Source organism: Notechis scutatus, chromosome 1 (assembly GCF_049901735.1).
Source record: "Notechis scutatus isolate UNSWTSFEM ecotype Mainland chromosome 1, rNotScu1.2, whole genome shotgun sequence".
NCBI lineage: Eukaryota > Metazoa > Chordata > Lepidosauria > Squamata > Elapidae > Notechis > Notechis scutatus.
This window is the reverse complement of record NC_142009.1, coordinates 323,893,161-323,906,739: the sequence shown is the minus strand read 5'-3', so window position 1 is coordinate 323,906,739 and position 13,579 is coordinate 323,893,161. Positions and strand designations below refer to the sequence as shown.

Below are 13,579 nucleotides of genomic sequence, written 5' to 3'. Positions count from 1 at the left end.
AGAAGCAAGCTAAACAAAAAAACTTTTAGCAGAGTAAAAGGAATTAACCATAAAAGTAATGAAATTATTCAGAAAGAACTTGAAGTGAAATTGAAATTTAATAGATTTACAGGAATGATAGTGATATGTTGAAAAATGGTACTATAATACAACAAATGCAATTACTTTTAAGGTCTAAGGGGAAATTAATGAAATAGAAGTTTTATATGGAGTGAGAATATGGAGAAAATAGTGATATTGCAAGTGTAGAGGATATAAGTGAAGGTGTTAAAAGGTAGATCTGTTTTGCTTAAAGAATGCCTAAGCAACTTTTTAACATGTGCAAAGACTACATCTGTGTTTGAAACTTGGAAAAATACCATTATTGTTTCCCTATACAAGGAAAAAGTAGCAAGAATAAATGCCAAAATTGCAAGAAGTTTTTTAAGTTGCTCAAAAGAATTTTTGGCAGAATTCTGATTTAAACGGTTTGAGGTAAGGTGAGAAAAACTTGAGAAGTATACTGTGTCTTTTATTTCAGGAAGGGAAGGGAATTAGATTTCAGCTCTTCAGCATGTCATTGGGAAACAATGTGAGAAATAAAGCTTATTTGATTAGGAGAAGAGGTCTGAATTAGATAATATTTTGCTTGAATAAGAGTTTGAAGATTGCTGAATGCAACAAGAGCAGTACATGAGTTTTATGACAGTAATTAGGAATTTCCCTTTGATAAGTAATGCAGTCATAAAGCATGATGACTGCATCACTCAGCAAAGGAAATTCCAGCAGTTCCCACTGCTGTTGTTAAACAAGGATTGTGAGTCATTAAGGAGAGAAGCAACTTAGAACTAAGGATAAATTTCCTGACAGAACAATTAATCAGTGGAACAACTGGCCTCCAGAAGTTGTGAATGCTCCAACACTGGAAGTTTTTAAAAAGATGTTGGACAACCATTTGTCTGAAGTGGTGTAGGGTTTCCTGTCTAGGCAGGGGGTTGGACGAGAAGACCTCAAAAGTCCCTTCCAACTTTGTTATTCTATTCTATTCTATTCTATTCTATTCTATTCTATTCTATTCTATTCCATTCCATTCCACTCCACTCCACTCCACTCTACTCTACTCTATTAAGGCCTCACATGATTGTGACTTGCAACTTTCTGCCAGCTTCTAATAAGCAAAATCAATGAATGTTAGACTATATGATGTAACAAGAAGATGAATCTGAAAATCTGAATATGGATTAAAGAATATTAGTTGTCTTTGACAGGGAATATGGAGGAAATGATTGTAAGTTGCATTTGTCAGAAGAATCGTAAATTGAATGCAGTGGGAATGACTATAGATTAAAATGTGTGCTATAAAACAAGAAGTAATAAGTAAGGATTAATATATGCTAACTGAATGTGAATTAAATACAGAAATGAGTGGCCATAATGAAACAAATACCGTATTTGCCGGCGTATAAGACGACCTTTTTGCCCTGAAAAACATGCCTCCAAGTGGGGGAGTCGTCTTATACGGCGAGCTATAACAAAGGTCGTCTTATACGCCGGCAAATACGTTGTTGTCACTCGGTGCAAGAGCGACGGGCGGAGCTCCGCAACTGCGAAGCCCCTTCAAGCCCAGCCGGAGTCTCTCTTCCTCCTCCTCCCCACCCACCCACCCACCCACTCTGCTCGTGCGAGCGGACAGGCAGGCTCCAGGCTTTGCCCCCATCCCTCACCTCCTTCCATCCCCCTCCACCCCCCAGTGGCAGAAACTTCGCCGCACGTGGGGACGAGTGGAGGGGTGGAGAGCAGCGACGCAGCTCAAAGCTGAGAAAGCGCCATCCTTGCTTTTGTGCTTCGGGAAGAGTTCGTGTTTTTTTGTTTTTGTTTTTCTCCCAGGAATGGGATGCTGCTCGTGCGATTTTCTTTGGGAATTTTCTCTTCCCGGTTTCAGCCTTTGCTCGATCCTCCCCCGATTCACTTCTGGAAAGGATGCTTGTGTAACTCTTTTCCTAAGCGTTGCTGGGGTGGAGGGGGGCAGTGTGCAGCGTGAGCGAGAGGCTCTTTTCCTTTCTCCCTGAGCGCAAAACCGTCTGCCTTCTTCTCTCTTGGATGGACCGAGCAAGGCTAATAAGATAATAATAAGATAATAAGATAATATCCTAAGCGCGTTGTGGAAACAGATCTGGATCTCATTGGAGAAAGGTAGCAAATGAATGAACTGGACTTTTGGCAAGTCTCGGGTAGGAACTCGACGCTTTCTGGAAAGTTAGTGAGCAGGAAAATAGACATCCTTTCCGCTTTCTCCCAGCGTGGGTATTTCATTATCCCTCCTGTAAGAAGTAAAAAGCCAAGGGAAAAACGATGCGCAGGAAAAAGCCACAGTAGGAAGCAAAGATTTCTCCCCCACCCTCTCTCTCTGAAATAATTAATGTCGCAATCAGTGTGGTGCACCCTTGGAGACAAATTGGTTGGGGAGGCGGAAAGATATTAAGAAACAACTCGACTGTTTTTCGTCCAGTTTTATTTTTATTTATTTATTTTCCCTGAAAAAGCAGATCGCTCAACGGTGTCACAAAGAAAGGAGAGGATTGAGTGCCAGCCTGAGAAAGGCGAAGCTGCCTCTCTAAAGCATTTTGGTGGCTTTGTAAGTTTGGGGGAAAGGGGCGGGGGTGTCAATCAAGAATTATATCCAGAATACCCCAAGTGTTACAACTTACCGTATTTGCCGGCGTATGACTTTTTTGCCCTGAAAAACATGCCTCCAAGTGGGGGGTCGTCTTATACGGCAGTATATAACAAAACTATATTTTGAGTGGAAATGTTGGGGGCTCGTCTTATACGCCCAGTCGTCTTATACGCCGGCAAATACGGTATTTCAAAGTGGTTTGGTCACAGAGAGGGAACGAATGAGGATCAAATCACCAAATGAATGTACATGAAGAAAGAGTGAATGGATTGAAAGGAAGGATGAGACACTGAGAAAATCATAGTTGAATGCAATTGATGAGAACATGAAAAAGAGCAGTGAAAAGTCTAAAAATAACATGCAGTGTATGAAGCAGTGTATATCAATATAGTGGAAGAAGACATAAGAACAGAAAAAGGGTATAATAATGATGTAAGTAAGCTTTAGCAAGGCTTCTGTTTCTCATCTTAATTCTTTAAATTCTTTGACTTCCACCTATTTCTTATTGCTTTTCTTTACTCTGTGTAACATTACTTTACTAGGGTTGATATGTATGAATGCATAAATAAATGCCTGCAGACATAACAAATCTTTTTCCCCCCTGAAAATGTGTTAACTTTTTCTGAACTTTTTCTGAAACTGTGTTTCAAAACTGGTACTTTGTTTCTCAAGTGACTCTTGTCTCTTCTTTCTAATATTCTTGAAAATAGGGAGAGGAAGACAGAGAAATAATTTTTGTATTTGTGGTGGGGGGTTATAAACAGGTGCTGGCAACGGATATGTCAAAACATATGAATCTTCTGGCTGATCTGAAGACAATGGTAGAGACTAAGAAAGTGACCAGTTTGGGAGTCTTGCTTTTGGATAACTACTCAGATCGCATTCAGGTAAGGCACTAAGGAGCAGGGATAAAATGGAGAAGAGCACATTTCAAACAGATATTGAATTCCAAGCTCAATTCATACTTAAATAATAATCCCTGAAAAATAGTTGCTTGGCTTCAGTCAAATATAATGGAATTCAGAGAAACACTGTGGCTTCATCAGTTGTGGGGGTGAACTTCTACAGTTGCACTTTGTACTTAAAGGCCACTCTAACCAACATCAGGATTTAGACAACAATATGAAAATCTAGTTTTTATTCATCGTTTTTATTCTTGGGGATCTAATTAGAAAAAAACAATTTATCATTAATAGGGAATGGTGAATAAGACCCAAATACAACTAGGGCTGTTAATCAAATATGTCTGTCAAACACTCAAGAGGGTATCCATGAACATGTAATTGAAGCCCCATTCCATTCCATTTCAAACAGATAATGAATTCCAAGCTCAATTCAAACTTAAAGTTAGAGCAGAGCTCAAGATTTTGTGGTTATTAAAACCATGAATGTCAAATGATAGTTCTATTGGGGTCCTCTTGTTCAGAAGTTAATGTTATTAAGTTCAAAGAGCATTATTAGTTAGTTTATAAAATATGTGAATCAACTTAAAATATATATATTAAAATCCGAGTTTGGTGGTAAGAAAAATAATAGAGAAGAGGCAGAAAAAGAAATGAATGAGGCACATACATACACTTAATTGTTAAACATTATTACTAAAATTGAAATGCTGTAGCGTATTAGTTGTAAAGATAATACTTCCAATGATATTTCTTCTTTGATATGTTGATTTGTGATGTAGTTCTAATGTAAATGTTATGTAATTTTTCTTCTCCACAGGTTTTGCAGAATATTGTACACTGTGCAGATCTTAGCAACCCCACAAAACCACTAGAGCTCTATCGCCAGTGGACAGACCGAATTATGATAGAATTCTTCCACCAAGGAGATTGTGAGCGGGAGAAGGGCATGGAGATAAGTCCAATGTGTGATAAACACAATGCCTCCATAGAAAAGTCTCAGGTGACACTACTAGTAAACTTCAGGTTATAAATGGCATGGGGTTCACAACTGTTTAACTATGGCTGAGGATTTTGAAAAAAACTACAGTACTCAGAATTTTTATGCTAAAGTAAAATAAAATACAAAGCTAAACACAAATAGACATAAAAGCAGTGGTGGGATTCAAATAATTTAACAACCGGTTCTCTGCCCTAATGATTTCGTCCAACAACCAGTTCATCAAACTGCTGAGAAAGTTAACCACCGGTTCTCGCGAACTGGCTGAATCTCACCACTGCGTAAAAGCTATGTACATTAGCATAGCCATGAATAATTTTAAAAACGTCTTGGATGGAAGGGAGGAGGAGAAAAGCAAACATGGTTTTTGCAAGTGTAAAATTGGGATTGGAGGAGGAATTAGATACAGACTTATAAAAGATAGGGCAACAAAATGTCTGCCCTGGCATAATTTAACATTCTGTGTTGTTTTTCTTCTGCCAGGTGGGATTCATTGATTATATTGCTCATCCACTTTGGGAAACCTGGGCTGATTTAGTTCATCCTGATGCTCAGGAGATACTTGATACTTTAGAAGACAACCGAGAGTGGTATCAGAGCATGATTCCTCATAGTCCTTCATCTCCCCCAGATGCATCAGGTTTAGAGAAAAGTGGAGGAGACAAATTCAAGTTTCAGCTAACTTTAGAGGAGGAAGATGGAGAAGAATCAGATATTGAACCAGAGATTGAGAGCCCTTTGGAAGAGGATAATAGTGAATCTAAAACCTTGGGGACAACTGATGATTCAGAATCTGCAAATGAGCCATTGCCTTCTCCAACAGACAAATTGGGCAGCCCCCACAGAAATGCCCTGATCAAACAAAAGGATGCACTGAACTTTGACATCCAAAGAACACTTTCACTGATGGACAGTGGCTCCATAGCAGATCCAGCTGAGTTAGCAAGAAGAGAGAGTCTGACTGATGCACAATCATGTCTTGACATGGAAGGAAATATCACCTTTTTGCCTCTTGGGACGTAGTGAAGGGAAGGCCCAATGATGATTACATTCTGGCAGGGCCAGAAGGGGACCACCCCAGATCTTGCTGCCAGCAACCTATGATGTCACTCCCCATTGTAAGGGAGTGTTACTATTAACATTATCTTCCCCAAAGAAATCTGTAGCTTGAACCACATTATTTGCCCAGGTGGCAAAACATCAGACTATACCTGTCATGTCTTCCTTCCAGTGTTGCTACTCAGCATCTGAGTTGTACCTGGCAAATGGAGAAATTCTTCCTGCTGGACTTATCATTATCACTAATTTCTTATTTTGGTTGCAACTTGGAAATAGTCTGTATCTTGTTTTAAGAAAGCCCAGGTGGAAATACAGCTTTTAGTTCAGTGTAAGAACAAATATTTTGCCTGAAGATAGACACAGGTTCAATCTCTGACATCTTTAGTCTTCTTTTTTAGAGGTTCTAGGCTGGGGAGGGGGGAATTCTGACTGTGATGCTGGAAAACTTTTTCAAGTTAGAGCAGACAGTACTGGATTGTTTGGACAAATGGTCAGATTTTTTGTAGTCCTACACTTTCCAATCATGCAAATTTCATTTGAAGAAAGGTTCTGTATAATCCTGCTGAAAATCAGAATAATATAGTGGGCTTGATGGACCAATGATTTGACCCAGCAAAAAGGGAATCTTAAAATGACATGCTACTGCAGAAAGGGGAATTGTGCAGATAAATATATTACGTTTGCTTTTCTCAAGTGTAATAAAACCAGCATGCTGGGAAGTTTCACATAAAATATTCAAATAGGAGGCAGTCTCTGTAAATTACAAATAGTTCTAGTGTGATAGGATGCTATCAAGAGATACAAAATTCATCCTGCTGGATGCATTTGGTATCAAATTCCTGATACTCAAACAAGAAGGCCTTCCTTCAGTCTGCATGTTGCCTCAATCTGGTAGCTGCATTGAAAATTGCCTCCTTTATGTTAATTTCCTAAATACCTTTTCTCTCACATGAAAATATTTATAGAAAGTGATAGCCCAATTTCGCCAATAGCCAGAATCCCTATAAAGAAGGGACTATGGATTTTGTTTTATTTTTCCAGTAAGGGGGGGAAACTCTATTGTTTTAAATTATGTTTATTTTATGACATGTATTTCTCCATAGCAGCTGTAAAGAGTAAATAATTCATGTTTTTTTTAAAAAAGAGGAGTATTTTGATGCAGAAATAGGTAGTCAGTATTTAAAAAACCCTAATTAATCTCCCCAGCAATTTCTAATATAAGTCGACTATAATAACTGGCAGAACTGCTTGCTGTAATTGGAAGTCTTGCTAATTTTCAAATTTTGGGGGGGGCGGGGGGAACCTGCACTTGATCATTTGTCTCTTTTTGACATTTCAGTGTCCCACTTTGTTGGGGCTTTGGAGGTTGCGGGGCTTATTTAACCCTTTCTCCTAAAAGGAATGGGAGATGCTATTCCAAGTGATGTGTTCATATTAGACTACTCATAAAGGTTTTGTGTGATATGTACGCTATTTATTTTGGATCTTTTGATCATTAACATTTTGCAGAAGAAAAATACCTATTATTTTTAAAGGGCATTTTAACTTTTTTTTTTTCTAAATACATACATAGAATTGTTTTGTTTTAATAAGCTGGTTTTCTGACATTAGGGGAGAAGCAATTTATGTCCAATTGTGAAAAAAAATGTGGATTTACATGTTTCCCTCCTATTTTCAGTATTCAAAGAAATCTATTATTTTGTTTTTTCTGGGTTATCTGGATCTTCATGTATTTTGCAGTTCACAAAAGAAGATTGTTACAACACTGAATTTGCTCAAATCAAGTTAGAGATCCATTCTGTCCCTCTTATTCTACATCCCTATGCATTAAAGGGTCTGTCCTATTCCAGAGAGCACTTGTAACTAGATAGTACTTTATCCATTGATTTTTTCCCCCTATAGAAGGCTTAATCTTCTGATTTGAAGAGATGCATTTTGTGCTTTCACTGTACTGTTTGGGTAAAATCCAGTTCTATGGAGTCTCAAAAAGAGACAGGGTTGGTTGAAACTGGGGAATCATTAGCCAACGCAAGTAGCAGATAAAAGTTATGAATAGACAAATGAGATTTAAAGGTTCATTTGTAAAACTTTGGTGAGGGCAGATTATGATTTGAGAAGTTTAAACTGCTAAATGATTATCAAGCTGGGGTGGTACTCCATCTACTATATTTATGTATTAGAAATCCAGGGAAGGTGCAAATGAGGATGATTATATGCACCAATTTTTTTTCCCATATACTGTACCTCTTATGAAAGGCCGGTTATGCATTACTACTGGGAAGGCTACCACTTTTAATTTATTTTCAGCAAGTACTTTTTGTTCTTTTAAAAAAAATTTTTTTGTAGCTTTATGCTTAATAATATTTTGATGTGCAATAACCTCACCAATGGCTGATTCAGGCAAATTTTATTGATAGCAATTGGCTTAACTGTGATTTGCACTCAAAAATGCTGCATTATGTGTGTGCAAATGTATATATGTATATGTTGAATGTTTGTTTGTATACACATGTATTTCACAATGCACTTTTGAGTTTGCCGAGCTGCCACTGGGGCCTGGCCCTACAGATTGAGTTACTGTTTCTTTGTGAAATAAGTATTGTCGTAACCACAGAGAACATATTGACATTTTTATTTGATTGTCTGGTTTTCCTTGCAACATTAAGTGTTTTCTGGCAACACTTTTTTCTTTACATTGTATTTAAGTGTTAAAATGAAATGTTTGGCTTTTTAAATTGTACTATAAATCTCCAGAGCTTGAAAAAAATCCCAGACCTAAAGAAATCATAGTAAGGCAGCATTTGTTAGTCGGAATGATAACTATAGGAGAAAAGAGATACTGCCACAGCAGTTTAGAATGTGGAAATTGTGGATGGAGTTGTGAACGGAGTTAATCCAAGATAGAAAGGTAAATCAGAGCAAAGAAATTATGAGGAGAGAGAGGGGAGGGGAGGGAGAGAGATTATATGGTGATGCTTAATCAAAGTTTAGGCAAAAAAAGCAAAAATGTATGATGAGAACTGTCATGATTTAGCCCAACTGATTCAGGAAAATTAGGATCATTTAGAATTGCAAAGGATGTAATGTTCTCCTCTTTGCAAACATTTTCTAACATCATAAGGAATTATTTTGAAAGGATAGGGGATTGAATGTTATAGCATGTAAAAATTTCACAGTAACTTATGCAAAAATGAGTGAAACTCTGGAAAAACAATAATGACTGCTTATTTCCCCAAAGCCAGGTCCTTTTTCCCTCCTATCAAATCCATCACTGACAAGCCTAACTCCCAAATAATGTAAATATTTAATCCCAAAGCATAAAGCTTATCTCTTATCTGTGCTTGCTTGTCTCTTGTATGTCCCTCATTGCTCTTGATTTATACACACACATCTGCCTAGTTTCACAAAATACTCTTGCCTTCTTGGGGACTTATCATGACAGTGATCCACCAACTACATTTCCCTCCAAGTCCTATTTGTTTCTTTCACAGATTACATGGTGGAATTATAAGGGAGTACTGTATAATCAAATGGCCAAGCATTTGATTTGATATCAAATCAAAACTTTGATATTGTATTTTGGAAGATATTGTAAATAAGACTTAGCAAAGCTCACAGTACACAAACACACGAGGTTAGATGGGGATGATACATTTGCCTTTATTTAGACCCACAGATGTACACAAAACTCTACAAAACATTTTTTCTGCCATATTTTTTCCTTAAGTAGATATTATGAAGGTGAAAGAAAAGGAAAGAATGTAAAAGAACAGAGTCATAGCAGTGGATTTACAATCACTTTAGTGATGATTCAATTTTGGAATGCATTTGAGCTTGCAGAAGGTCTTTCACCATATAACAATTAAGGTGGATCTCTTATTTGTTTCCTGTATTTTGCCAACACCCTAGTCTGTGTGCCCCAAAACTAGCTTGGGAATTATACAACAAGTATGTTTGAGGTGTTCCCACTCTTTCTTTTTTAAAAGTTATATCAAACAGTTTGAAAAAAAATTCACTTTAGCAACATTCAGAAGTTTAAAATGGTGTTATGTTGCCATCTAATGGTCACACACAGACTTTGGGCATGCATTCACACATATCACTCCAAAGTCTTCTATTCTAAATAAGTTCACAAGTAAACTTGTAGTCAACTGCAGTTGACTTTCTATAATTTTAGGAGATACTGTATACTTCCTGAATGTATCACTCACTATGATCTAACCATCCCACTGTAGTTAAGGATAATTTGGTATTCTTACAGAGATGGTAATTTATGAGGCAGATGAGCTAAACCTATTTAAGCTCAGGACATTACAAAATTTTGCAGAATAATGAATGAAAGTCCTAGCAATATAACACTTCAAAGTTTTATAATCATATTCCTCATAACACAACAGATAAACATGAAATGAAGGGAAATTTTGATCCTAGTCTTCTGTATCTAGATGCTTAAAACGTTTTTAAAGTTATTTAATGGAAAGATTGTCAGTTACAGTATTTTACTGGAGAAGCAGCACAACAGATAGCATACAACATGGATGGGCTGGGTTGGGTTTTATTAGGAGCCCTAGGGTGCAGTGGTTAGAATGCAGTATTGCAGGTTAAGTCTGCCCACAGTCTCGAGTTCAATCCTGACAGGGTTTAAGGTTGACTTAGCTTTCCATCCTTACGAGGTCGGTAAAATGAGGACTGAAATTGTTGGGGGCAATATGCTAACATTGTAAACTGCCCACAGAGTGCTGTAAAGCTATGGAGTGGTATATATGTCTATTTATATTGGTTTGTTTTTCTCACTTTCCTGGCCATGATTGTCTTGGCCCATTTTAACAGCAAAAAAAAACTTGCTAGCATTTTCAAATACTTTTCTCATAATATATGCATTTTATACACATTTGTTACTGTGAGCATGTTAGTAAATAATTTCTCCATAATAAAATACATCTGTCTGTGCTCTTTTCATTAACATGTTTTAGTGTTCACTTTTTGTAATATATATGTTTTATGTATATTTTTGAGTAGTGAATTACATCACCAATTCAGACAAAAAAACCCATATAATTTGCGTACACATTTAACTGGTGTAAGTTTATATAAAAGTTCAGACTACTCGATAAATCCTAAGACTTAACAAACTCTCTAATTTCATTCTTGAACCTCCAATAATGATAACAACTCAAACATTTTTATTGCCACTATAATCCTGGCCCTTATTGCTAAAATTTATTGGTGTAGATTGATGCAGTGGTTAAGGCATCAGGTTAGAAACCAGGGCACCCTGAATCCAAGTCCTGCCTTGGGCACAAAACCAGTGAGATTACCTATCTCAGCACTAGGAAGGAGGCAATGACAAACCATTTCTGAAATCTTGCCAAGAAAATTGCACAGGCGTGCCCAGGCAATCATCAGGAATCAACAATGATTTGAAAGGACACACACACACATATTGGTAGAATGATAATAAATGGAAAATACCCCGTAATGTTATAGAGGTGTTGTGATATAATACTCATTTAAGTGGAATTTCATTATCACTTCAATAGTAAGAAAAAGATGGAAATGACACTGGGAAAACCAAGAGGATTACATTAGAGGGGTTTTCTTGATTCTTCCATAAAACATGTGAAAAAGCCACAGCAGAGGTGCCAGTTCTGGAGTGTAAAAATGTGGTGATCAGGAAATGACAATGAAGAGATACAGGAAACTCCTTGCTACTTACTATCTACTGGCTACTGCAATCTGGATAATGTAACGCAGTCCTGTTTTAATAGCTTTAAATCTCAATAATTCTATCACTGATATCCAATGGAGAATCATTGTTTATGACTGAAGCACTGTTAGCACTGATTTTCAAAAGGACCTGCTGTTTATCCTGTCTTAAAGGCCACATATTGTATGTCTAGTAAATTTAACAATGGCATTATATTCTGGAATCAGGGCTGTCATTATTGACTGTAGTCCTTTGATAGAAAATTCTGACATATATTCAGCCTTCTAATATAGCAAACACATAACCTAGTATCAGAAAGCAGTCTAAAATGTTCCCCCTTCAGGTTAAACAGCATTCTTTCCAAGGGGTAAAATGCAATGAAAAAAAAAGAGAAATGGTTAAATCCTACATTTTTATGATCCCCAGCCTTTCCCTGCAAACAATCATCTTGAGGTAAAAAAATCCCAACCTTGTGTTCTACAACTAGTGCCCCTATGAAATCTATACAACCCACACTACAGTTATTTTGTTATTCTGTTGCTGAATATTGTTTCACCTTTTCAAACATTGTAATAAGCAGATATATTCAAGCTTGCTTTTATCTTTCACCTTAAAAATCTCAGTTGTAATAACACTGCAAGGCTACTGAATAATCTAGAATAACTGTATTATATAAAATGAATACAGGAAGTCTTCGACTTATAACTACAATTGAGCCCAAAATTTTTGTTGCTGTGTGAGACACTTGTTAAATGAGTTTTGCTCCATTTTGCGACTTTTCTTGCCACGTTAGGTGAATCACTGCAGTTGTTGTTTGTAACTTGGTTGTGAATCTGGTTTCTCCATTGACTTTGCTTGTCAGATGATCCCAAAAGTTGATCACATGATTCTGGGATACTGCCAAGCATCCAAATTTTGATCATGTGACCATAGGGATGCTGCAACAGTCATAAAAAAGAATGCCCATAAGTTGCTTTGTTCAGTGCCATTGTAACCTCAAATGGTCCCTAAGTGAATGGTTGTAAGGACTTCCTCATATTAATAACGTTGCTGTTTTTTGTTCCAGAAAATTCACAATTATTAATATGTTCAAAAGTTACAAAACAAGCTATAGCTGCAAATAGGGCAGCAAATATTTGTGTCTTGCTTCATGGAATCAGCTTTTCAGTAGAATTTTTGTGTGTTTTGAAGATTTGGATCATTTTTTCGAGATGAAGACATGAAGTAATAATATCAGGAACTTTCTCATGTTGTTGTGTATTCCCAGGAGTTATATACCTATGGTGTACAACCTATTTTACTGATGGCAGATAATAAAGTGTTAATGCTTCCTTTCATGCAAGGGAAAATATAAATAAGTAAATAAAGAAAATAAACACAGGTAGTCCTCGACTTATGAACACAATTGAGCCCAAAATTTCAGTTGTTAAGTGAGACATTTGTTTGGTGACCTTTGCTCCATTTTACAACCTTTCTTGCCACGGTTGTTAAGTGACTCACTGCAGTCGATAAGTTACTAACCTGGTTGTTATGTGAATCTGGCTTCCCCTTTGATTTGGCTTGTCAAGAAGGTTGCAAAATGTGATCACATGACCTTGGGACCACATCAACGGTCGTAAGTATGAACCAGTTGCCAAGCACCTGAATTTTGATCACACGATCCTGGGGGTGCTACAACGTTACACCGTTGTAAACGGTGAAAAAAAAAACGGTCATCCGTCACTCTTTTCAGTGCCGCTGTAACTTTGAACGGTCACTAAATGAACTAAGGAAATATCCCAAAGGTGCTTTTTCAAAAGGCAACTGGACAGCTTGTGTACGAGCTGAAGAAGCTTCCTGGATGAGAAGCCAAACGTCTTCTAAGAAAAACCAGAAAGTCTAGTTGCCTCTTGAAAAAAGCACCTTTGGCACAACTAGGACCTGGATGACTGAGTATCTCCATAGACAACTAAGGGAATAAATTCCCCTCAGGATCACCAAGTAGCGCCTTCTAAAGGGAAACAGGCAAAATAAAGGAAATAAATATATTTCCGTGAGAGAGAAAAGAGAAGGAAGGAGGGGGGGGGAGGAAATCTCAAAGGCTTTAGCAACGCTTCCTCAGAAGTCAAATCCCTCCGTGAGGTAAAGGATTACAGCCTAATCAATCACCGACGTGCCGCCAATCCCCGAGGCGACAACTCCACGGGCCCGCCCGCGGAGGAAAAGGGGGTGGCCCTTCGCGAAGTCACGTTACCCTCTCATCTGCATATCCCCGC

At 37.5% G+C, this 13,579-nt stretch overlaps 1 protein-coding gene and 1 long non-coding RNA gene across 2 annotated transcripts in view; one reads left to right on the top strand and one right to left on the bottom strand.

The window, feature by feature from the left end:
• The window catches only part of PDE4C (phosphodiesterase 4C), a 60,408-nt gene extending 51,457 nt beyond the window's left edge, over positions 1 to 8,951 (top strand). The window contains exons 13-15 of the mRNA XM_026670964.2: positions 3,421 to 3,543; positions 4,379 to 4,561; positions 5,042 to 8,951. Coding sequence (XP_026526749.2) covers positions 3,421 to 3,543; positions 4,379 to 4,561; positions 5,042 to 5,581 — 846 coding nt within the window. The 3' untranslated portion in view covers positions 5,582 to 8,951. The remainder of the gene's footprint in view (positions 1 to 3,420; positions 3,544 to 4,378; positions 4,562 to 5,041) is intronic.
• Positions 8,952 to 9,075: 124 nt separating this feature from the next.
• On the bottom strand, positions 9,076 to 10,553 carry LOC148133512 (uncharacterized). Its single transcript, XR_015746934.1, has 2 exons — positions 9,751 to 10,553; positions 9,076 to 9,693 (listed from the first exon to the last, which is right to left on the bottom strand). It is a non-coding gene; the product is annotated as an uncharacterized LOC148133512 (long non-coding RNA).
• Between the last annotated feature and the right edge of the window lie 3,026 nt (positions 10,554 to 13,579).